This window comes from Anabrus simplex, chromosome 1 (assembly GCF_040414725.1).
Source record: "Anabrus simplex isolate iqAnaSimp1 chromosome 1, ASM4041472v1, whole genome shotgun sequence".
Classification (NCBI taxonomy): domain Eukaryota; kingdom Metazoa; phylum Arthropoda; class Insecta; order Orthoptera; family Tettigoniidae; genus Anabrus; species Anabrus simplex.
In genome coordinates this window covers 1,098,651,350-1,098,678,351 of record NC_090265.1, presented here as the reverse complement: position 1 = coordinate 1,098,678,351, position 27,002 = coordinate 1,098,651,350, and the positions used below count along the sequence as shown (strand labels likewise).

General features: G+C 39.7%; 1 protein-coding gene across 3 annotated transcripts in view; it reads left to right on the top strand.

The window, feature by feature from the left end:
• Nubpl (NUBP iron-sulfur cluster assembly factor, mitochondrial) overlaps positions 1–27,002 on the top strand; it is a 116,188-nt gene that overhangs the window by 757 nt on the left and 88,429 nt on the right. Inside the window, exons 1-5 of one of the 3 annotated variants that reach the window (XM_067137295.2) lie at positions 1,418–1,654; positions 1,755–1,831; positions 20,713–20,863; positions 20,952–21,077; positions 26,204–26,243. In XM_067137295.2, coding sequence (XP_066993396.2) covers positions 1,775–1,831; positions 20,713–20,863; positions 20,952–21,077; positions 26,204–26,243 — 374 coding nt within the window. In that variant the 5' untranslated portion in view covers positions 1,418–1,654; positions 1,755–1,774. Of the gene's footprint in view, positions 1–1,417; positions 1,655–1,754; positions 1,832–1,884; positions 2,005–20,712; positions 20,864–20,951; positions 21,078–26,203; positions 26,244–27,002 lie in introns of those variants that run through there. The other 2 variants (XM_067137293.2, XM_067137296.2) reach the window with 2 other exon arrangements.

Genomic DNA, 27,002 nt, shown 5'->3' with positions numbered 1-27,002 from the left:
AGTAATATAAACACAGCAAACTAAATAAAAAGACAACATATTTTCCTAGGACCAAATATAGTGAATATAATAATTTTAAAATAATTCCATTCATGTAAGGTTACGTTCAATCATTAGAGGTTCATGGTTCGTATATGGAAAGTATTTATATAAACTATAACATGATTATCCATTGACAAAGTGCACAATATTAAAATTTCATTTAGTGCTTCTCTTTCATCTTCACCAACAAAGTAAATCTGCAAAATTTCAAGATCTTGATGAGCATTTGGCAATAGACTGCCTATGGAATGATAAATTTGACCTTGTACTGTGAAAGTTGTCCGCCTCTGTGGTGTACTGGTTAGTGTGATTAGCTGCCACTCCCGGAGGCCCTGGTTCGATTCCCGGCTCTGCCACGAAATTTGAAAGTGGTACGAGGGCTGGAACGGGGTCCACTCAGCCTCGGGAGGTCAACTGAGTAGAGGTGGGTTCGATTTCCTCGAAGTGGTTTTCCGTGGTTTCCCACTTCTCCGGGATGGTACCCAAGTTAAGGCCACAGCCGCTTCCTTCCCACTTCCTTGTCTATCCCTTCCAATCTTCCCATCCCACCACAAGGCTCCTGTTCAGCATAGCAGGAGAGGTCGCCTGGGCGAGGTACTGGTCATCCTCCCCAGTTGTATCCCTCGACCCAGAGTCTGAAGCTCCAGGACACAGCCTTTGAAGTGGTAGAGGTGGGTTCGTTCGCTGAGTCCGAGGGAAAAACCGACCCTGGAGGGTAAACAGATTACGATACGATACGATACTTCGAAAGTTGGCATAAAGCCGTGTTGGATGACTTGTTTAGCACCAAAAGATTGCTAATGACGCATGCGCGCCGGTCATATAATGAGGGAAGAACTGTTTTAGCAGTTGCACGGAAGAAATAATTCCTTCAAACGGCTGCATAGCTCACTAACGAAATATAAAACGGTAATAATTCTCCTTGATGAAACAATATTGCTATGTTAAAAAAAGTCGCTAAGAGGAAGACTCGAACCTGCATCCTCGCTATTTGCAGTTCGATGCTTTAACCGTTACGCTATCAGTGTTCCTAAAAGTGAACGCTCATTAACTTACTCACAAACCTTCATATAAGTAGGTAATTGCATTTTATTTTCATTAGAGATTTGGTTGATTACCGTCTTGAAATACACAGAAGCGGAGTGAATTGGCGCGTACACTTATATGTTGAAAAGTACCGCGGCCATTTTTATAATAAATGACCGACCACTCCGTGACTCAAGAGGTGGCGATTTTAGCGCTGACTAGTGGAAACAATTGGAATTTGCGATCCGAATGAAAAACCGAATGCAAACGGAAACAATCGGTTTTAACGGTAGTTGACGACTATCGAATAATTCGGTAGTTTTCATTCGATAGTCCCATCACTATGACATATAACAAAGTTCTGGGCTCTGTACCTTTCTGTATTTCAGTTATAATATCAATTTTAGTGTAGTGACAATATGCCTGGCAATCAATCTGTGCAGAAGAAATTCTCACTTTGAAATCTGTGTTAGCATGAAATATTCGATTCTTGTCCGAAAATATTCGTGTGGAGGATAGATAGGCATACGATATTTCTTTATGACAGTTCTCATATAGAAACCGTATGTCATAACACTTCCTAATCGTAAGGCAACTCTTCTACATATAGTCAAATTGTTTAAGATTTTTTCATATTCATTCGTTAAGTATATATCCTTTATTACATGGTATTTGTCTTTTTTCAGCTGAGCTTATTTCTTAAGGGATGCATTTACTTTCATGGCGGTATGTTTCCAGACAAGTGGGACGGTTTATATGTTACGTAAGTGTTCATATTCTGCTGTATTACATACGAGGGTGTCATGTAGCTAGGTTACTCAAAGTGGTAGTATATGTCAGCAGGCAAGACGGAGATGGAGCTTTTCCACCACTGCGTAACTCCATGTGCCTACTGTCAGAGAGGGTACAGTGACGAGAAGTTCTTACAGGCTGAACGTATGTGACATTACCACCGGCTGTTCTACAGTAGTAGTAGTAGCAGCAGTACTACTAGTAATAGTATTATTTATTTACCACAATTTTATTCAGAAATATGGAATGTAGGCTATAGAGAAAAGGGGTGGGCCCCCATGTACATATAAAATGTTCCATAGGCCTACTGTATCTTAAGATGAGATATTATTTACAATATTTACATAATTTACAAAATACTTAAATAGTACTCTGCAAAAAATACATATATAATTTGTTACAGCTTGTTCATTCTGTCTATTGCTAGTTAAAATTCGGTCATTCCTGTGCTCAGATACTTCCTTTCACTCTACCAATCATTCACTGACACAGTCGCAGACACATGAAGCAGTTCCATTAAATTACATTTTTCTTCTTCTTCTTCTTCTTCTTTTATGACCACATAGGATCACTTTAGTCAGTCCGTCGTTCAGGTCTCTTTGAAGGGATTGTTCGGGCTTTGCGGTCCTCCCAGTACTTCTTCAGACGCTCCGATCTTCGTGCCCTTTCCTCAGTTGAAAATGTGCGTGTTGGTGGTTTGTTTTGTGTAAGGGTAAAGCGGAGGTTTGTATTCTTGAGTTTTGTATTCAATTTTATCTTATTTTTGGTGTCTTCTGTTGTAAGGCCTATTTCCTTCAGATCCTCTCTTACTTCTCTGATCCATTTACATCCTGTTGTGGTATTTTTTGAGACGAGATTGTGTTGTACTAGTTGTTTCAGAAGTCTCGAGTCCTGCATCCTCATGATATGTCCAAAGAATCCCAGTCTCCTCTTACGCATAGTATCTGTAATGGGTTCTAGCTCTTTGTACACGACTTTGTTAGGTATTAACCGCCACTGTCCATCTTTCTGATATTTTTTGTTGATACAGGTTCTTCCAATCCTCCTTTCAATTTTCTGAAGTCTGTCAGTCTTTGATTGTTTATTCAGGTAAAAGAGTGTTTCTGCTGCATATGTAGCTTCCGGTTTTATAACTGTGTTGTAGTGTTTTATTTTTGTATTTATTGATAGACATTTCTTTTTGTAGATATCCCATGTTAATTTTTGTGCTTTAGCTAATCTATTTGTTCTTACTTGGATTGAGATTTTTTCATTTAAGTTATGTGTTATTACTTCTCCAAGATATTTAAACTGAGTTACTATTTTGATTTTATTACCATTTATGGTGACTTCTTTTAGCTGTGTTGGTTTTTGGGGCATAATTTCTGTTTTTTCAAATGATATTTTGAGGCCAATTTTATTTGCAATGTTTTGAAGTTCTGATATCTGGGTTTTTGCTTCTTTTATGTCCACTGCTAGTAATGCTAAATCGTCAGCAAAACCCAGGCAATTTGTTTTGATTTTTTGGCCAATCTTTATTTTGGGGGGACATTTTCTAAACCATTCCCTCATTACCATTTCTAGAGCACAGTTAAATAATAGTGGTGAGAGCCCATCTCCCTGCCGTAGTCCAGTTTTAATTTCAAATGTCTCTGATGTTTCCCCCCTAAACTTCACTTTTGACTTGGTATTGGTGAGAGTCAATTTTATCATGTTTATTAATTTGGGGTGTAGTCCAAGGTGCCTTAAAATTTTAAACAGAGATTCTCTATGGATGCAATCATAAGCTTTCTTGAAATCTACAAATGTTATCACCATATCTCTGTTTCTTCTCCTGTTATAGTCCATTATCAACTTAAGACTCATGATCTGATCAGGACAGCTCCTCCAGGGTCTAAAACCTCCTTGATATTCTCCTAGTTCTTTCTCAAGTTGTAAACTTATCCTATTAAGGATGATTATTGAAAATATTTTGTATGTTATGTCTAGGAGAGAGATTCCCCTGTAGTTATTAGGGTCGGTTTTGTCCCCTTTTTTGTGCAGAGGATGAATGAGTGCTGTTGTCCAGTGTTCTGGTAGTTCTTCTTTAATCCAGATAGAGACAAGTTGTTGATGGAGGGCAACTTTTGCTGAGGTTCCTGCATATTTCCAGATTTCCGCAAAGGTCTGATCTTCTCCTGGCGCTTTGTAGTTTTTTAATTTATTCAGAGCTTGGTAGACTTCCTTTATTGTGGGGGGATTGATGTTTTCTGGTGATGTTTTTATCGGGGTGTTGGTGTCCAAATGAAGGAGTTCTGTAGGTTCCTCACAATTTAAAAGCTTGTTGAAATGTTTAGCCAGAATTTCTGCATTGTCTTTATTGTTATGGGCCAGCTTACCATCTTCATCCTTCATCAGTAGGGTCGGGGGTTCATATTTTTGGAGCTGCTTTCTGAAGGTTTTGTAGTAGTCCCTTGATTTAGTTTTACTGAACTGTTCTTCAATTAACTGCAGGGTGTCCTTATGATGTTGTCTTTTTATTCTTCTTAAGACTTGGGTAGTTTCTTTTCTCTGTTTTACTAGCTTTTGATAGGATATTTCTGTCTTTTGGGACTGATGTAATAGCCATGCCTGATGTCTTTTCTTTATAAACATTTGAAATTTTGGAGGTCGCAAGTTCTTGACATTCCCAGACAGAGAGTTCCATAGCTTTGCGTAACACCAATAGAAACCCTTCTGAAAGGCAGAGGTTCGGGTGAAAGGCGGACAAAGAGTAACTCCTTTCCCTCTCAGAGCTGAGCGATAAACAAGCGATATTACAAGTGATTATGCCAGGCGAAACATGTACCATACTCAAACTTAATGTAATGACATCGTTATAGTCGTAAAGACTTAACTAGTATTGAATAGGTGGTTTCAATAAATTAATTGTTTAACATTTAATAAACAAGCGATATACGCTGGAAGGGATCAATTTCTATAGAGAAAGAAAGGGATTTCTGGAGGCAGATCAGGTTAGTTTGTTTGGGCATTTTCTCAATGGACGGTAACCTTATTAGATGGGAACGGGGGAGTGACGGTTCATTAGCCTTTCGGCGCAGCATTGTGCTCTCCGCAGCTTACTTTTGTTCTCCGCTGGTGTGGGATGCCAAGCAGGTAGACTATTCGTCAGTACGGGCTGAGCCATGCTAAGGTAAACTGACCCTTGTTCCCCTGCACCTTGTTTCTTCACATTGTATACTCCTCTTTAAATTGTCACAGATAATTGTGCCAAGTAGTTTGAAACTAGTGTTCTGCAGAATGATATGTTTCCCTAGTTTATAACCATTCATGATGGGATTTCTGGATCTACTCATTCTCATATATTTACACTTACAGTATTTACATTTATATTCAGGCCATTTATACTGCACCACATCAACAGATTCTCTATAGCAGTTTGTAGAGCAAGGGCGTCTTCCTTATTTCTTATACACCTGTACAGCACAGTGTCGTCGGCATATTGGGCCATTGAAGATGAGACAAAACCTGGAAAATCAAGAACACAGACAGTGAAGAGGAGAAGCCCGATTACAGAACCTTGTCTTACTTCAGATCTTACTGGAATAGCCAGTGATCGAGCACCACCGTAAACCATACACTGGGTACGACCCTCCTGGAAGGATCTCCTCCATGCTAATCAATTGCCTCCTATGCTGAGCTGCTGTTGTTTCAAAGAAGCCACTGATGTGACACCTGGTCTAAGGCTTCGGACCAATCTAGTGCAATACGGTCAATTTGTATCACATCAGGTTGATCCAAGTTAAACTGTCAGTCATAGGCTTTTGTCAATAGTGTTATGCAGGAATGCCCAGGGAGAAAACCATGCTGATTGGAGTTAAGCAAGTTATTCTCCCGTAAGAATTCCTGCATGCTGTTTACTATCAGCCGCTCCATGCAGTTACAGACAGTAGATGCTAAAGACATTGGTCCGTAATTTTCAATTATTTTCTTATCGCCAATTTTGGTAGAAATTTACTTAGGTGTGCACAAGGATTATTACATAAAATGTTACTTTAAATGCTGCTATTCTCACCTAAAAATGATTGTGGAAGAGAGATGTCGTGGTCCTCGCGACCTTTTACAATAAGGCAAACATACCAGCCAACATTGTGAAACAATAATCGAGAATGGGACCACTAGATTGAGAAGATATTGAGAATGCTGCTGTTCTAAAGTTTTAAATTTCATCGCGTTTTTCCATCAATTGTCACATGCATTTCGCCTGCACGTTATCTCAGGCTTGGTTTCCCAAACTTTTTCGCTCCTGCTCCCCTCCTAGCCATTCGATGTATGGTGATTCTATAAAGGCAGACTTTCGGCCTGAATTTTTGACACAGTGATTTCATCCTGTTTTGAATTGTTATAAAACCAAAATTTTGTAAACTAAGAGGTCCGCAACCTCGCTATGTGCATTTATTGTTTGTTTCCATCTGTATCATTTGTTTTCATTTCTTTTCTTCTTAGGTTAACACAGTTTTTATATTCAATTATGTTTTGTATTAACCCCTGATTTCACTGAATTTTATCGCAGTGAATTGTTTTTTGCTCCATACATACATTATCATTATAGACTGTTATGCCTTTCAGCGTTCAGTCTGCAAGCCTCTGAGAATTTACTAAACGTCGCCACAATCCTCTATTTGCAACTAGTGCTGTGGCCTCATTTAGTTCTATACCTCTTATCTTTAAATCGTTAGAAACCGAGTCTAACCATCGTCGTCTTGGTCTCCCTCTACTTCTCTTATCCTCCATAGCAGAGTCCATTATTCTCCTAGGTAACCTATCCTCCTCCATTCGCCTCTCATGACCCCACCATCGAAGCCGGTTTATGCGTACAGCTTCATCCATAGAGTTCATTCCTAAATTACCCTTTATCTCCTCATTCAGAGTACCCTCCTGCCATTGTTCTCACCTGTTTGTACTGGCAATCATTCTTGCTACATTCATGTCTGTTACTTCTAACTTATGAATAAGATATCCTGAGTCCACCCAGCTTTCGCTCCCGTAAAGCAAAGTTGATCTGAAAACAGACCGATGTAAGGATAGTTACGTCTGGGAGCTGACTTCCTTCTTACAGAATACTGCTGATCGCAACTGCGAGTTCACTGCATTAGCTTTACTACATCTTGATTCAATTTCACTTACTATATTACCATCCTGGGAGAGCACACAACCTAAATACTTGAAATTATCGACCTGTTCTAGCTTTGTATCACCAATCTGACATTCAATTTTGTTGAATTTCTTACCTACTGATATCAGTTTAGTCATCGAGAGGCTAATTTTCATACCATACTCATTGCACCTATTTTCAAGTTCCAAGATATTAGACTGCAGGCTTTCGGCACAGTCTGCCATTAAGACCAAGTCATCAGCATAGGCCAAACTGCTTACTACATTTCCACCTAACTGAATCCCTCCCTGCCACTTTATAGCTTTCAGCAGATGATCCATGTAAACTACTAACAGCAAAAGTGAAAGATTACAGCCTTGTCTAACCCCTGTAAGTACCCTGAACCAAGAACTCATTCTGTCATCAATTCTCACTGAAGCCCAATTGTCAACATAAATGCCTTTGATTGATTTTAATAATCTACCTTTAATTCCATAGTCCCCCAGTATAGTGAACATATTTTCCCTCTGTACCCTGTCATATGCTTTCTCTAGATCTATGAAACATAAACACAACTGCCTATTCCTCTCGTAGCATTTTTCAATTACCTGGCGCATACTGACAATCTGATCCTGACAGCCTCTCTGTGGTCTGAAACTACACTGGTTTTCATCCAACTTCCTCTCAACGACTGATCGCACCCTCCCTTCCAAGATGCCATTGAATACTTTGCCTGGTATACTAATCAGTGAGATACCTCGATAGTTGTTGCAATCCTTCCTGTTCCCTTGCTTATAGATAGGTGCAATTACTGCTTTAGTCCAATCTGAAGGTACCTTACCAACACTCCACGCTAATTTTACTACTCTATGAAGCCATTTCATCCCTGCCTTCCCACTATACTTCACCATTTCAGGTCTAATTTCATCTATTCCTGCTGCCTTATGACAATGGAGTTTATTTACCATCCTTTCCACTACCTCGGGCATAATTTCACCAACATCATTTTCCTCCTCCCCATGAGCTTGGCTATTTGCAACACCACCATGATGATTTCTTTTTACATTGAGAAGATGTTCAAAATATTCCCTCCACCTCTCCAGTGATTCCCTGGGATCTATTATGAGTTCACCTGAATTACTGAAAACACTGTTCATTTCCTTTTTCCCTCCCTTCCTAAGATTCTTTATTACTGTCCAGAAAGGTTTCCCTGCTGCTTGACCTAGCCTTTCCAGGTTATTACCAAAATCTTCCCACGACTTCTTTTTGGATTCAACAACTATTTGTTTCGCTCTGTTTCTTTCATGTACGTACAAATCCTTGTCTGCCTCGCCCCTTGTTTGGAGCCATTTTTGATAAGCCTTCTTTTTACGTTTACAGGCTGCTCTCACTTCATCATTCCACCAAGATGTTTGTCTTTTCCCATCTTTACACACAGTTGTTCCTAGGTATTTCCTTACTGTTTCTACTACAGCATCCCTGTATGCCACCCATTCACTTTCTATATCCTGAACCTGCCTACTGTCTACAGTTCGAAACTTCTCACTAATCATATCCATGTACTTCTGTCTAATTTTCTTGTCCTGGAGATTTTCTACCCTTATTCGTTTGCAGACAGATTTCACTTTCTCTACCATAGGCCTAGAGATACTTAGTTCACTACAGATCAGATAGTGGTCTGTATCATCTAAAAATCTGCGGAAAATTCGTACATTCCTAACAGATTTCCTGAATTCAAAGTCTGTTAAGATATAGTCTATTATGGATCTGGTACCCCTAGCCTCCCATGTGTAGCGGTGAATAGCCTTATGCTTGAAGAATGTATTCGTAACAGCTCAACCCATACTAGCACAGAAGTCCAGCAAACGCTTCCCATTCCCATTAGCTTCCATATCTTCCCCACATTTACCAATCACCCTTTTGTATCCTTCAGTTCTATTCCCAACTCTCGCATTGAAATCGCCAATTAGCAATATTCTATTCTTGCTGTTGACCCTGACCACGATGTCACTCAATGCTTCATAAAACTTGTCAACTTCATCCTCATCTGCACCCTCACATGGTGAATACACGGACACAATTCTTGTCCTAATTCCTCCAACTGACAAATCTACTCACATCATTCGCTCATTTACATGCCTAACAGAAACTATGTTGCGTGCAATGGTATTCCTGATAAAGAGCCCTTCCCTTTCTAACACCCGTCAAGTACATTTTATAATCTCCTATCTCTTCCTCGTTATCTCCCCTTACCCGAATATCACTTACTCCTAGCACATCCAGATGCATCCTCTTTGCTGACTCAGACAGTTCTACCTTCTTTCTTCCATAAGCCCCATTAATATTGATAGCTCCCCATCGAATTCCATTTCGTTCGCCAAGTTGTTTCCAAGGAGTCTCTCGCCTGTTAAATGGGAGTGGGACTCCATTACTCCCATAGGTCCGAGGCTTGCTTAAAATGTTCTGAGCTCGGTAAATTCATGAAGCAGGATGCTACCCTACTTGCACATTGTCCAAGTGAGGATCTCTCCTCTAACGGGTTATGGCCCGCCGGTGAATTGTATAGTCCTAGCCGCCTGAGCACAAGGAGGGCCACGACTCAGAATATGTCTGAGATGCCCACTCCCATTCCATAGCAACTGGTATCCCGACTCTCAGGACCACTTACTAGGCCACTCAGCCGTTGCCCTTGGTTCACGAACTAGGACGTGACTACAGTATTGTCATGTCTCTCTTTTGTTTTTTCATTTGTTCCTTCATTATGTTTTTTGGCCCATTTTTAGCTTGTATTTGTAAATTATTTCACCCATCCCCCCTTCACTGAAGATGGCTCGAACGAGCCGCAACATGTTGAATTTGATTACTCCATCTAATGATGGAATTATATTATGATGTATTGAATTAGGAAGATACACTTAATTTTACCTTTGTAAAGAGAGATGTGTTCAATACGCTTGCCAGGGACCAACCCGCTCGCCCATAGAAGTACATTTACTTTTACGGAGGTCGAGTCGTAAATCATGGCAACTATTTCTTTTTTCTTGCGAACAGGTGACAACACAGATATCTAAGATATGCATTTGGAATGTACGGTATGTACTTGCATATGATGCCACTAGATGGCGTATGTAAAGAACAGTGTGGGTTTATCGTGCCCCCAAATTCAGTGTGTGAGTGAGAGTGTCACAAAATGGAAGTCAGCAAGCAGGAGCAATGATCGTATATTAAAATAGAGTTCTCCACGGCAGAAATGCACGCCAATGCCATGCAGAGCTGGGGGAAGCATTAGGTGTATGACTATGATCTGATCCCCAAAGTCAGGAAGCCGTTACGTGGACAACGGTTTGCTAACAAAGAGGACATCGTAACAGCATTTCGGAGAGAGGTGTTACACGTTAATGATACAGATGCAGCTAATTATATTCAGCACCTGCCCCACCACTGGCAACGCATAGTGGAAACCTTGGGTGATTATTTCAAAGTTCTGTAACCAGTGGAGACCTGTCCTTTTTACGTAGTCTTGTGTATTTGCTGTCCATACCATAATGAAACAATGTTTACCAATGGCCTGTGTTCTGTCATTTTCCTACGAGAATCTCATGAAGTCAGAATTTGTCTTCAGGCACTATGCATAAGTACATGCCCTATATTTCCAAATGCATATCTTAGATTTTCCGTGTTGTCTCCTATTCGCGAGAAAAAGAAAAGTTGCCATGACTTATGACTTGACTCTCGTATAACCAAAAAATACTGTTTTAGATGCCATAGTCCATTGCTTATGTGGTACTATAATGGTGATTGGTTCACGTATAGAAGAGGATGACGTCATTGACACCTAGGATGAGGCCGAGATTTTGTTACGAACCATTGCAGAAGAAAAAAATTATAATGTGGCCAGGGAAGTTTAAAAGGGCCACGGTGCGAGAAATGAAGGTCATTTATTAGCTTTAACGTTTTTACTGCCCCACTAGTAGCGCTGAGATGGAGCGCTGAAAGGAATGACAATCTATCCAGGCCAATCTCTGTCATGAGAACAGTGGCCCCTTCGGGACCACACTCCCTTCGAGAGACACTTTTCTATCACCGCGGCGCATACTGTCCGCACGGGAAGAAAAAAAAAGTAATTTAGTAGTTGTAAACTATCTTTGCACATCCAGGCAAATCTCTGTCACGAGAACAGTGGGCCCTTCGGGACCACACTCCCTTTGAGAGACTCTTTTCTATTACTGCGGAGCATACTGTCCTCACGGCAAGAAAAAATAGTATAGCCATATGAAACATGCAGTTGGCAGCATTGTCGTTCCTTTCGGACTCAGCGCTATTAGTGGGACAGTCAACTCGCGCCACCTAATGGTGGCTCCTGTTACTAATCCTTGCGTACGCTTAAGTAAAGTTATGCCCCCTTTTTATATACTGGCACAATATTAGCACTTTTACACTCGCGCAGCATGGCTTCTTAATGATGGCGTAGTTGAATAGTGCACACAGGTAGTTCATTAAGTCTTCCGCACATTGCAATAAAATCTGTCCAGGAATATTGTCCGGGCCTGTCGTAGAGGTGTGACAGTCCAGAAATAATGTGTCACTGCTCCAACTGTTCCAGAGACGTGACTGGAGCTGTGACACATTACCGGTCCGGTGACAAACCTGTCCAACCATTGCCATGGTCGACTTCATAAAGACGGCCATGACATGGCATAGCACGCAGGCTGGGGTGATAGGCTGCCGGTCCAGTGACAAACCGGTACAAGCACGGATGGGACTGAGGAACAGCATAGTAGGCCTATGTAGCCCGGGGATGCACGATTTGCTCTGTTCATCGATGATATCATGATGACACGTGTCTTATCTGATGCGATAATGGCATACTGGTGGTAGGTTCAAGTCGGAAGACTCAAAGATAGGCCTATGTTTCTTCTTCATAGTACCGTATCAGGTCCCCTGACGTTGGCGATCACTGTGGCGAATGCAGAATGATCTCTAGCTAGGTGGAAAAGTCTTTCAACACTGTGAATTCCAGTCCATTCTTTGATGTTTCCAAGCCATGATGTTCGCCTCCTCCCGACACCTCTTCGACCCTGTATTTTGCCTTGTACAATCCGCTGTAAGATGAGGTAACAGTCATTTCTAAGGATGTGGCCAAGGTAAGAGATCTTCCGGAGTTTTATTGTTTGAACGAGTTCCCGACTTGCTCTTGCCCTTCTGAGTACTTCTATGTTTATTATCTTCAATAAATACATTCATAAAAATGTTATTTGTTTAACGTCCCAATAACAACTTCTGCGGTTTTTGGAGGCGCCGAGGTGCCAGAATTTTGTTCTGCAGGAATTCTTTAACTTGCCAATAAATTTACCGACACAAGGCTGACATACTTGAGCACCTTCAAATACCACCGGACTGAGCTAGGATCGAACCTGCCAAGTTGGGATCAGGAGGCTAGCGTCTCAACTGTCTGAGCCACTCAACCCGGAAAGATCAAGTTATGATCATATATTGTTTTTTCCGTCTCACTAACTACTTTTATGGTTTTCAGAGGTACCGGGATGTTCTCCTGCGCAAGTTCTTTTACATTCCAATAAATCTACCGATAAGAAGGTAACACATTTGACCACCCTTCAAATACCACTGGACTGAGCCAGGGTCGAACCTGCCAAGTTGGGCTCAGGAGGCCGGTGCTCTACCGCCTGAGCTACTCAGCCCGGCACAATTTTATTTCAAGAAGTAAATTACAAGTAAGAATTACTTTTTGTTTTGTAAAAAGTAACTATTAAAAGTAAAATTTGTCATGATTGTAATCGTTACAAGAGATCGCCGATAACCATTTTGAAACATCTGACTTTAAAAAAAAAATTCAGTATTGTGAATTTAAAAAGTTCATTCATCATACTTGCCAGATTAAATTTTTAGTTACCGAGCTTGATAGCTGCAGTCGCTTACGTGAGGCCAGTATCCAATAATCGGGAGATAGTGGGTTCGAGCCCCACTGTCGGCAGCCCTGAAGATGGTTTTCCATGGTTTCCCATTTTCACACCAGGCAAATGCTGGGGCTGTACCTTAATTAAGGCCACGGCCACTTCCTTCCAATTGCTAGGCCTATCCTATCCCATCGTCGCCATAAGACCTATCTGTGTTGGTCCAACATAAAGCAAATAGCAAAAAAAAATTTTTTTAAAGTTATAGTATCAAAAGTGATGTTTGAGTATATTTTAACCATGTTAATATAAACAGCCATTAATAATAATAATCATCATACCGAGCAAGTTGGCCGTGTGGTTAGGGGTGCCCAGCTGTGGAGCTTGCATTCTGGAGATGGTGTGTTCGAATCCCACTATCGGCAGCCCTGAATTTGTTTTCCGTGGTTTCCCATTTTCACACTAGGCAAATGCTGTGGCTGTACCTTAATTGAGTTCACGGCCACTTCCTTCCCACTCCTAGTCATTTCCTATCCCATCGTCTCCATACGACCTATTTGTGCCGGTGCAATTTAAAGCAACTTGTAATAATAATTTGTAGAAATGTTTTAGCATTGAAGTAGATTACTGTGCATTTCTTTCCTTCACATGAAATAATAAACACTGTACCAGTATGTCTCCATCCTGTCCTTGTCATAACCTCTCTGAATGGTACAGGTCGATGACAACGAATGGCTGTATCACTGGACCATTTGCAGGTAGGAGTAACAACACTTTCTGATACAGCAAACTGCGAGTAGCAATGCAAGACTGTCACATTAGCAGTGGACCGGTAGCGAAGAAGCTCCACACTTTCCGCCACTCAAAATCATCGAAACACCAGTTGATTAAATGTGTCATACAAAAATAAATAGTTGCATTTACCTACATTATGTTGAAAATATTTATGAAATTGCCCTTAACATGATTTGATACATTTCACTGATTATTCCTCATTTATTAACATATTGATCGTACACTAATAAGCCTGTGCTATAAATTCTTATAATTTTGTTAAATACCACCTATTCAATACAATAAAAATATAATAAAAACTTACATATTTATTAAGTTGTTGATATGGTACATGTTTCGCTCCTTTTTCGTGAACATCATCAGCCAAATATATTTTACTAAAGGTTATATAAGATCATGAATCTATTCTATTGGATTAAATTATGCTTGTAAACCTGATTCATGATCTTATATAACCTTAAGTAAATGATATTTGGCTGATGATGCTCACGAAAAAGGAGCGAAACGTGTACCATATCAACAACTTAATAAATATGTAAGTTTTATTACATTTTTATTGTATTGAATAGGTGGTATTTAACAAAATTATAAGAATTCATATCACAAATAGATCTTCAATACAGACAAAAAATGAAACTTATAACCTGCACTAATAAGCCTCCGTGGCTCAAACGGCAGTTTGTCGGCCTTTCACCGCTGGGTTCCATGGTTCAGATCCTGGTCACTCCATGTGAGATTCGTCCTGGACAAAGCGGAGGCGGAGCAGGTTTCTCTCCGGGTATTCCGGTTTTCCGTGTCATCTTTCATTCCAGCAACACTCTCCACTATCATTTGATTTCATCTGTCAGTCATTAATCATTGCCTCAAAGGAGTGCGACAGGCTTCGGCAGCCTCCACAATTCCTATCCTCGCCACAAGATGGGGGCTTCATTCATTCCATCCCTGACCCAGTTATTGTCTGGAAAACAGGTTGTAGATTTTCATTGATCGTACACTAAATCTTGCTAAAATAAAGTTAAGTCGACTGAGAAAATAACAACTAAATTTAATATAATTTTTGAATTGACACAATTTGGCACCTGTTCTCTAATGCAACAAATGAAAGTAAGTCTACACACATGCGCATACACACACACACCAATAATACTACCAATTTTTTTACTTTTAACCTGAGTCATCCTGCCATAGTACGAATAACATCCAAGCCAAGATTTAACCCAAAACAAAAAAACAAAAAAACCGCTAAATAACACTGTGGCAAAACATCATATGCAAACATATGCAAACAAAGTGCATTGTTACACATTACACATTTACTACCACTACTACTAATACCACAGAAATATCTGGGTAGAAGAAGGAAAATATTATTAAACTCTCACAGGGAATTCGCAATTATAACAATGATCTTAAGGTGTCTAAATGATGGAAGGTGTCTAAATGAAGAGGGACCAGAGATCAAATCGGTAACATCCTATGGATAATGGAGAAGGCAAGAGAATTCCAGAAAGATGTCTCTCTCTCTCTGCTTCATTGATTATGCTAAAGCCTTTGACTGTTTCGATCATAATGAATTATGGAAAGTACTTAAGCACATGGGAGTACCAGATCATATCATTAACCTCATACGGAACTTATACTCTGACCAAGAAGCTACGGTGAGAACCATATATAATACAACTAAATGGGTCAAGATTCAGTAAGGATTACGGCAAGGCTGTATATTGTTACCTTACCTTTTCAATTTGTATGCGGAACACATTATGAGGAATGTGGGGTTAGATAAAGAAGAAAGAGGAATCAAAATAGCTGGGTTAAATATAAACAACCTGAGATATGCAGGTGATACCATCCTGATGGCAGAAAATGACAAAGACTTAAATACCCTCTTACTGAAAGTGAAAGAAGAAAGTTCAAAGGCTGGACTAATGTTGAATGTCAAGAAAACAAAAATTATGGCAACTACACCTGTCAATTCATGGCATGTAGGAGGAGAAAAAATGGAGGTAGTCTCCATTTTCAACTATCTTGGCTCACAGATTTCTGCTGATGGTGACTGTAGCTATGAAATCAAAAGATGATTGCTACTTGGTAGAAAGGCAATGACCAATCTTAACAATATCTTAAGGAGTAGAGACATGACATTAACAACAAAGATCCATATACTAAGGGCTATGGTTTTTCCAGTTGTGATGTACGGATGGGAGACCTGGACCATAAGAAAAGCTGAACGCTGTAGAATAGACTCCTTTGAATTGTGGTGTTGGGGGAAAATCCTTAGAGTCCCATGGACTGTGAAGAGAACAAATAGGTCAGTTTTACAACAAATAAAACCAGTGTGTTTCTTGGATGGCCTAATCCTGAAACAAAAACTAAGCTGCTTTGGACACATCATGAGAAGACACAATTCACTAGAAAAGACCTAATGCTGGGGAAGGTCGAAGGCACAAGGAGAAGAGGGCAGCAAAGAATGAGATGGATTGATGGCATCACAGAAGTACTAAATTCCAGCTTGGGAAATCTTCGGGAGGCAGTGCAGGATAGAAAAAATTGGCCTATTTTAGTTCGTGGGGTCGCGGAGAGTCGGAATCGACTAAATGAATAGAGAGTGAGTCTACAAGATTCTTATTATAGAGAAAGAAAAATCATCATCATAAGATATTATCCTACTGCGACAACTAAGCACGGATTTATGCAACTAGGCATGAGAAAAATCCCAACTTTCAACATACATAATTAAATACTGAGAAATGGGATTATTATTATTATTATTATTATTATTATTATCATTACTACAAAAAACCTAATCAAATAACTGTCTGTTACATGCCAAGAGACATGTAGACGTCAAGTTCATATGCATGAAAACATAGTGGTTTGCTAGGGGCTTTACGTCGCACCGACACAGATAGGTCTTATGGCGACGATGGGATAGGAAAGGCCTAGGAGTTGGAAGGAAGCGGCCGTGGCCTTAATTAAGGTACAGCCCCAGCATTTGCCTGGTGTGAAAATGGGAAACCACGGAAAACCATTTTCAGGGCTGCCGATAGTGGGATTCAAACCTACTATCTCCCGGATGGAAGCTCACAGCCGCGCGCCTCTACACGCACGGCCAACTCGCCCGGTCATAGTGGTTTGAGATGGACCAAAGGAGTGTATCACTGAAAAGAACAGAAACAAGGCACAAACTCCAAGTTACACAATCAAACAATCAGAGTCAAATAACAAAAGTGCCTTGTAAGTACCAATTATGACACGATGCAGGTGAGTGTGAATGGAGGAAAATATACGTCCTCTATACATCACCAAAAATATGAATTCAACGGAGTTCACAACTGTACCAGCAGTCAAATATAACATCCATGACCAACACTACGGTCAATACTATTACTGTCTCACAGATCGTGAATTTTATACCTCTACCTACATGAGGCAGGATGTCAGATTTAACATAATCTTTAAAATTCTTAATAAAAAATTCCACCTTTACAATACCAGTAGTTATTTTTTTTTCAAGACAACATAAATATGATAATTCAGGACATGTTTCGTCCACATTTTGGACGTCATCAGTTGATAGGCAAGAGACAAGTTAAAATACAACAAGGATGTTATTAACACATGTAAAAGAATAAAAAATATGATTTGGTTGGTGAATATATCAAGTAAAATGCAACATTTCTTTCTAGAGAATGTCAAGGGAGAATGTTTAAAACTGTAAAACTGATGAGGTGCACCACTTTTCGAGCAAGAGTTGTTGGCTTGAGTATTGATACCACACAAAAAAAGTTTTGTTGAAAATATGGCTGTTTGAACGGGCTCTTGATGTGTTGAACTTGAAGATCGGTACAATTCTTTGTAAATAGTCTCGTTACAAGTGAATTTGTACAAGGGACTTTTGTTTAAAAAGACCAGAAGTCAAGTTGTGCCAATAGAAGAATGCTTTTTATTCCCAGTGCCCACTACTGGGTTCCAATCCAACATTATGAATGACACATCTGAAACTGAAGATTGCAATTAGAAATACAGTGTTAAACATCGACCCCATTAGCTAAGATTTCATCGTATGTAAGTAATCAGTCTCTCTCTGCATTCACACACATTGTTTATCTGACTGTGCTGGCGAGACAAGTAACATGGAGCTAGCCACAGAAATTTGAACTGCACGAAGGAGGCTTGGAGAGCGCCCTCTCTCCGTGAACTAACTTGTCGCTTGCCCTTGTCATCTCAGCTTGCTCACAAACGTTCCTTATTGGTTTGACTCAACATCCAATAATTTCACAGTTGCCTAAGTAAGATCTAAATAGATATTCAGTACTCATACAATAATTCATTACATTAGAGTTGTAATTATTTGCATACATACTGTTCTATATGAAGACATGGACGTTCTCGACGTGCTGGATGAAACATAGTTCATTTATCGGCCCTACTACCTATCCAACATCACAGTTCTCATTATAAATAGCTAGTCAGGGTTTGCTCCGAGTGATGGCTCGCCAAAACCACCAGATGACAAAAAAATTGCCCTAACCAAACCTACTTGACTGCTCACACACACATATCAAGGTGACAAGCTTAGGACCAAAACTGGTAACTCAAATATTGATATTGTACTTCTATAGTGTTGATTGGTTGAACATTCCTCTGTAATAGTTTTCGAAACTAGGTAATCACCAACATGGAAATGAAAATCGTTAACTATGATGTTCTTTATCTGCAGGGAAGCAACAGAGGATTTGTTGTGGGCTGCAAGTCTGTATCCAGGCATGCTACATCCGACTGCAAAGACATTCCACAGTGTTAAAAGGCATTTACAAACAAGAAAGGTACTTTAAACACTAGCACCTGTCTGACAGAATACTGTAATGTGTTGAAAATGAGGAGGCGGTTCTGGATACAGCTCGCAATAACCCACAAAACAGTACACCTGGAATTGTACAACTGGTGAACATCAGCCAGTATTCCATGCTACGAATACTGCAAGTGCATAAATATTACCCCTACCGTCTACAGCTAAAGCAGGGGCTCCATAGGCAGGATTTTGAAGCTGTAATAAGTTCTCTGCGAAATGTAAGGAATTTCACCTTATTTTCTTGACACGGCAAAGACCAAAAAGCCTATATCAAGTCTATAAAAAAGTGTGTGTCTGCAGCCTCCAACCTATCACATCTAGGACAGTGTACCGTGCCATTTGCCTTGCTCTTACCCTAAACTTCACTGTACCGAGCGAGTTGGCTGTGCGGTTAGGAGCGTGCACCTGTGAGCTTGCATTTGGGAGATAGTGGGTTCGAACTCCACTGTCAGCAGCCCTGAAGATGGTTGTCCATTTTTTCCCATTTTTACACCAGGCAAATGTTGGGGCCGTACGTTAAGGCCATGGCCGCTTCATTCCCACTCCTAGCACTTTCCTGTCCCACTATCACAATAAGACATCTGTGTCGGTGCGACTTAAAGCAACTTGTAAAAGAAAAGAAAAATTACACTGCAGTTGAATGCATGTAGATTACAGCTTACGTAATAGTTTTAACAAGGTTGCAATGTTCACTTCATGTTTCACAGACATTTATATATCAGATCATTTAGAGAGTGCACACCTGGTTTCTTTTATTTAATAATAATATTATGACAACAGGTTCCTATTTTTGTGTAAGCTGTAAATGCAAAGATATCCATTTTAGTGTGTTTACTATGCGTACCAGAAGGACAGATGTTTTCAGAACATTCAGTATATAAAATTGTTGTTTGCATAAAACAATATTCACCTGGTGTTTAAATGATGTTATAGATGTAATAAGTAAGTTACAGTCTTGTGAGCAACTGCAAAAAGACCTCAGCAAATTTGTGAGATGGACAGCAGACAATGGTATGATGGTAAATGGGGTGAAAGTCAAGTTGTTTCACCAAGAGAAAAAGTCCTTTCAGTTTTAATTATTTTTTTGATGGGGCGAAAGTACCTCTGGCGGGCTGAGTAGTTCAGGCGGTACAGTGCTGTATTTCTGAGCTCAAATTCATGGGACAGTTTCCAGGTATTTCCTAACATGTTAATGAATTCCTGCAAGATAAGAAAATTTGGCACCTCAGCATCTCCGAAAACTGTAAAAGAGCCGGGTTGAGTGGCTCAGATGGTTGAGGTTCTAGCCTTTTCATCCCAACTAGCAGGATCGATTCTGGCTCAGTCTGGTGGTATTTGAAATTGCTCAGATACATCAGCCCTGTTTCGGTAGATTTGCCAACACGTAAAAGAACTCCTGTGGCACTAAATTCTGGCACCTCAGGGTCTCGAAAACTGTAAAAGTTGTTAGTAGGATGTAAACCCCATAACATTATTATTATAAACTGTAAAACTTAATGGTATGTAAAACCATTAACATTCAATCAGTCAGCATTGGTCTGCATTTAGGGCAGTCTCCCAGGTGGCACATTCCCTGTCTGTTTACGTATTCTTTTTTTTCTTTCTTTTTTTAAAAAATAATTTCAAGGAATTTGGAAATTTATCAAACTTCTCCCTTGGTAGCCCTCCTAGTGGCCATAATAGTTAAGTCATCATGTTTATGCGGTCTGACACTGTGGTTAGCCGGTTAAATTTCCATTGGTTGAAAAAAATTTTCATCATCAGAATGTTGGCCAGCAGGATTGGAGATGTGGTGGTATACAAATTGTAATCACCAGAACCCTTGGTGTTATTTAACAGGAGTAGGCTGTATATACTGACACCTGGTTTCACCCTCTCCCTACCTTATTATCATCATCTCACACCCAGACTCGCAAATCGCCCATAGGCGTCAAATAGAAAGACCTGCACTAGGCGAGCCAAACTAGTCCTTGGACAGTCCCGGCACTAAAAGCTGTATGCTAAATAAGTAAACTTATCTCAGTTAACATGTTTGCTCAGACTTACACCTAGAGTTTATATATAGCCTTATGTTTTGATGCCTATCAACAAAAGGATAGTAAGTGTCTGTACTATGTTTCCTTCACTTTTCTTCAATTTTCATATGGATGTAATGTTGGTTACTGTGGAAATTTCAGAGCCGTTTTAAAAGTACTAATCCTGAAGTAGAAAAGAAGCAAAGAGAAATGATGGCTCGAGGCCTCCCTAAAAGGAAACCTATCGTTGGAGTTAAGCAAATCTTGCTTGTGGCGTCTGGTAAAGGTGGTGTTGGTAAATCAACAACAGCAGGTAAACAAATATTAGTGATTAATTTTAGTTCTCCATTAAAAGTGTGTTTCAATAGTAATAATATTTTTTGCCATTTCTTTTTCCACAGTAAACTTAGCAACTGCTCTGAAGGTGATTGAGCCTGAAAAGGAGGTGGGATTGCTTGATACAGACATCTTTGGACCATCAGTGCCCATTATGATGAATCTGCATGATACTCCATTACTAACAAAAGGTTTGAAAGAGCTATTCTATAAGTTGCTGCAATTTTAATGTTTGATATGATTTTTGATGTGATATTTTGGTGTGGGTTACTGTAGTTGCATCCTAGTTCATGAACTATGAGCATTGGCTGAGTGGCGTAATAAGTGGTCCTGATAATCGGGTCTCTGGTTGCTATAGAATAAAAACGGGCATCTCGGACATATTTTGAGTCATAACCCCTCCTTTTGCTCTGGTGGCTAGGACTATTCAGTCTACTGGTGGTCTGTAAATATATTATTCAAGGAGAAGTTATTCTCATCAAGACTATGTGTAAGTAAGGCTAGCATCTTACTTTACAAAATTTACTGAGCACGTTCAGAATGTTTTAAGCAAGTCTTGGACCTATGGGAATAAGAGTCACGGTTTCATTTGACAGGTCAGGGACTCTTTGGAAACAACTTTGTGAATGAAATGGAATTTGACGGGTACTGTCTATAGTTTAATGGGGCTTACGGAAGAAAGGAGTAGAACTGGCTGAGTAACTAAAGAGGAATTGTCTGAATGTGTTAGGAGTTAATAATGTTTGGATAAAGGAAGGTAACAGAAAGACATTTGAGATTATGAGGTACCCTTAACAGGTATTGAAAGAGGAAGGGCAGGTATTGGCGCGGTAATGACATTGACCTCGCGCGCTGCCTCACTCCTCCACCCAGGCATCCTATGGCATGGAGCTATCAGGGCTATCAGCATATGACGATACTCCCAGCACGACCCTTACGTATCCCATGTGGAGAGGTGTGTAGACAGTGGCATTCCAAGCTTGCACTCGCCTCACTCCTTGCTTTCTGCTGTTCCTACTATCTTGGTAGCCACAATATTGGCACACCTCGTCATCCTTCAGAAGGTAGTTCTTAGATTGTATCCCACTTCTTCATATCCGAAATACGCCCAGATGACATTGTGTAGGGAACTCGGTATGATTTCCCTGCACGTTATGAACACCTTTTCTCTGCCTCTGGTACAGAGGAACTCAAACATATAAATAATATCAATATCACACAGCCCCTTGATGTTCTGGATGTGGAATTCAGAATTGTCAGGTCGCACATCACACAAGTTGTTCTTGCGGCCAGTGAGGAGTCCATTCCACCCTTTCCTAGGACTCCCCAATGAAAACCCGTTTTTTGGTGGAACGAAGAAATTGCTTCAGCTATAAAAGAGATGTCGCTCTCATAAACACTAACTAAGGCAGCCTACTGTGGCCAACTTGGTAACATTTAAGAAACTAGGTGCTAAGGCACAACTTGTGATTCGACAGAGTAAGAAAGCTTCATGGGAAAGTTATGTGTCGTCCATACCATCATCTCAGGTGTGGACTAACCTCATCTGCATTTTTGGTGATACAAGGAACATCCTTCATACCAGGAATTTCAATTGCTGGCAGTATGGTCTCTGATCCACCCATAGTTGCTAATCATCTAGAGGGTGTGTCTGGTTCTGGGAATTACCATCCTGATATTTTTACTCTGGAGAGAGAGAGAGAGAGAGAGAGAGAGAGAGAGAGAGTGTGTGTGTGTGTGTGTGTGTGTGTGTGTGTGTGCCATCTGTGTTTTGCTACTCACGCTTCCGGGGGTTATAACATGCCCTTCTCGGCTTTTATCATATAAGGTGTGGCATCACTAATAAAATGTAACACTTTATTACACTTAACGCCCTGTGGCCAGAGGATAGCCATAGCCTCATTGAACAGTTTTGCTATAGTTTTGTTATCGCACTTTTCTAGAACATCACAGTGTAAGAGAATCCGTTTACAATAATCTTCGCTTAACAAACCAATGATTACGTTGCCAGTTAGCCTGCCTTCTTTGTCTGTTTGTCTCATCAATGGAAACCTAAATTGGACAGTCTTTAATCTCTTGCCTTATCTTCCGAACAGTTTCATCGTATATGGCTGAACAGTACATTTTTCTGAACGTTGACTCATCATGGATCATTTAGTATATTTCTCAAGGACTTCCCTGAAGCACTGATTATTCAGTTTGAAGAGAGGTATGTCAGCAGAGATGAGAGCACGGCAGAGATCGGTGTTGAACTCGGACATTACACTGGAAGTTGCTGGTTGTGTCAGAAACAGCTGTCTCTGCTTGGAATCTCGTTGTTTGTTAGCCTGGTGTTTACTGGTTGAAACGTGCTGTTGCACAAGGAACCTTTGAGTAGATGTCGCTGTACAATGACACAAATTACAAAATAATATCTTACTGTCAGTTGATAAACCATCTTTAAATTCTAATACGACCAAGCTCGATAGCTGCAGTCGCTTAAGTGCGGCCAGTATCCAGTAATCGGGAGATAGTGGGTTCAAACCCCACTGTCGGCAGTCCTGAAGATGGTTTTCCGAGGTTTCCCATTTTCACACCAGGCAAATGCTGGGGCTGTACCTTAAGGCCACGGCCGCTTCCTTCCCATTCCTAGGCCTTTCCTATCCCATCGTCGCCATAAGACCTATCGGTGTCGATGCAATGTAAAGCAGAAAAAATTCTGATACGTAACTTTTAAATTTTAAACTGGTTGACTGAGCTACTTTAGGCATATTGTAACAACGTTAATGTCTTCATTGCATATCAATATACAACTGCACACACTGAACTTATAAGAACACTATGATCTGTCTCACTGCTAATTCAAACTGTGAATGACTGGTAGTGAACTAGATGGAGTTATGAAGCAATTAAAGGGAATGCTCGCAATACGAACTAATCCGGAAACCACTAGCACATCGTCGATTAATGAGATTTCCCTAGTTATGAAATTATGGCACAGAGACAGTCAATGTTACGTAATGCAGCTTATCAGTGCTGTAAGTGTGATTCAGACTGTTAAGTCACTGACTGGCTGATCTCCACCACTTCTGGGCTCAACCTCTCTCTTTCTTCGCACCGCTTATCAGCTTATTTTATCAGCCCAGACGTGGACAGGCATGATAATGACCTGCACACCAGTTAAAATATTAAGTTTTTGAATATAGATTTTTAATTTATCTCTCCATTATTGAGAGGACTGCTAATTTAATATAATTTAATACTTTTTAGCCAAAATATGGACTATATTGATTTTAATGACGAAGAATATGGAACATATGTGCTAAACTCTAAAATATGGAAATTGAATACTCCATTTTTCAGCTCCACACATCGTGATTCATAAAGATGATGCAAAATATAATTCATTTTAGCTTCCTAAAGAGATATGTATTTACATATAAATCTGTTCCCTGGTGATGATGATTCTGGTGTATGACTGTGATAGCATTATCTTAACACATACCTTAACTCGAAGGACAAAGCAGTACATATTACTTTTCATTTCTGGAACATTACGTTCAAGAAGCGACTCTTTTGCAGGGAACTCCAGTGTTGCCAACACGGTGGTTTGCCCACTAAATCTAGGCTTTTTTTATTCTTCGTCAGTGGGTAAGTTTTAACACATGGTGGGCAGTGGGAAATCTAGTTTTTTTCATGCTTGTGTCAATGGATATTTTGGTGGGTTTTTTATTGAAGTTTTGTCTGTAGTATGATAGAGAGTATAAAAATGGAGTAGTTGAAATTTAAGTTCTTGACATTGACGTTCATAATGCCAACAGAAGGCGAGCCAGGAAAGACCTGGGCTGTAAGCGGAGCTGATCTGTAGGGGATTCCCTTAAAAATATGGAAGCAAGGAACGCTTCAGAGCACCGTTCTTTCATACTAAAGTGTCACTTCTTTCAGTGTCAAATGTGTGTAAGGTTGTTACAGAGTCGTTAATCCTCCTCCTTGAATCATGTAACTTGGATGAAGCGCAAAGATGAATATATCATATGGAAAATTGTGTCCTTTGTAAAATAGTCTCAAACCATAGAATCAGTTAATGTCTAGTGCAAAGTGATGAAATGCTGCAGTGCAAGTAACACCAATCCATTTCAGGAGCTGGCAACATTCGCACTGCCGCGCCTAGTAATGCCGTGGTCAAATGTAGAATTAGAGAGAATGTTTAGTCAGTAAAACATTATTAAAACTAAAACAAAGAATAGAATGAGCTTTGCTTTTATTGGTGCGGGCAGGACTGGGAAGGATGCTACCACATAGTTATAAACGCAGTATTACAGTACATACGAACTGTGAAAACATATCAGACATCTATTTCTACTACTGCTTCTTCCTCCGTGGCTTCTATCGAAGACATCAGTGATCTTGAACTATGAAGTAAATTCATCGTGAAATATATTTCAAATACTTTTGAACTACAAGGATATACTTACTTTTTTTGTTGATATACTGTAGTAGTTTTGTAACTCAACAAAGCTTCAGGAGGGGAGGCTTATGGTGTTTCTAGTGGTTTTCAAGCAGCCATTTAGTGGGTAATCCTATTTCACTGTTGGCAACACTGGACACCTCCCATCATTTTGCAGGACAATGAATGGGTACGCCATGCAACCAGTGACTGATTTATACGCTCGATGGGGCTGGTCTCTGAACTTAAGCCTTGTAATTTTGATTTGATACCAAAGATGAAGGTAGTATTTCATGGCATCTTCTTCTGAACTGTTCCCAAAGTTCTTCAGATGATATAGACCGCTCCATTTGCACCATTTATAGAAAAGACGGTGCTACAGAGATACCATGGCTTTCACATTACTGGCCATGTGTGCTACACACTACTGGGGACTATTTTGAGAGGGACTGTACAGTTTTCTTAGGGGTATCTCTTTTGCATCAATTATAATTAATAACTGTCACAGAGAAAGAGCCCTTCATTAATACTAGTGAAGATCTTTTATTGTCAATACAATTCTTAAGATTTGCAAATTAATGGACTTTTGATATTATAGATAACTCTTAGCTCCTAATAGTCCATGATTGACAGTTTAGTGTAATTACTTATTTTAAACATTGCTCAAATTACCCAGTGAGATCATTTACCATTTTCATGTTTCAGTAGTTCATTCTGGGTAATCTGTAATAGTACCTTATATACATTTGTGATGTCTCCATCCTGAATAAATTTGTTCCTGCATTTACCCTTTGCAACCTTCCTTTCCAACAGGACCATTCCTTTCCATTCTATGCTAGTGTGCATAGTTTCTTTTTAACGTACCTATCTAATTTTTTTTTCATGTTTCAGATAATCTGATGATACCACTCATTAATTATGGAGTTAAGTGGTTAGTGAGACATATATTTCTTTCCTTTTATTTCATCCACATTTTTATGACTAGGATTAGGAACGTATGTTTGATCCCTTTCATAAAATGTATTGATTGTGTATTGCTTTGTGTTAATAGATGCTTACTGCATGTTGTTAAATGTATATCCTCTTATGTTCATGCATTTTGTTCATTTTTGTCCACACATCCATAATTTTATGTTAAAGGTTAAAAATTTCATAATGGTCCGTATTGAACTGGGATTACAGTAAAACGAGGTATATTTTGGTTCCACCTTTTTCAATACAAATTAGTTTTTGATGTGAATTACATCACAAGTCGTTCACGAATAGATGGTACTAGATTCAACAACAAGTCTGTGTCATCATCAGCCAGTGATACGAAAGGTACAAGTTTCAAATTCCTGAAGTCAATATAAAAACACATAACAAGAAGTATAAACTAGCTAATGTTGAGTTAAAATAAGTGTGATAAAAGTTTGGCACAAAAACTTAAGATATGAGTGAGGTGCATTAGACCATTGTGTTAAGTCTTTTTTTGTTTGTTTTGTTTTTATCTTGATGTGTAGAGCAATGATGTTAAGTCTTATGCACACATTTTTGGTTACATTAGCTTGAGGAATCTAAGCCTTAAAAAGTTAAAAATAAATCATCAATATGATGAATAAAATTCTGTTTTATGACAACAGGTGTATTCGAAGGTGTCATAAAAGTCTTCAGTCAGGTGGTTCTTGAGGTGTTCATGTGAAGGTCATAA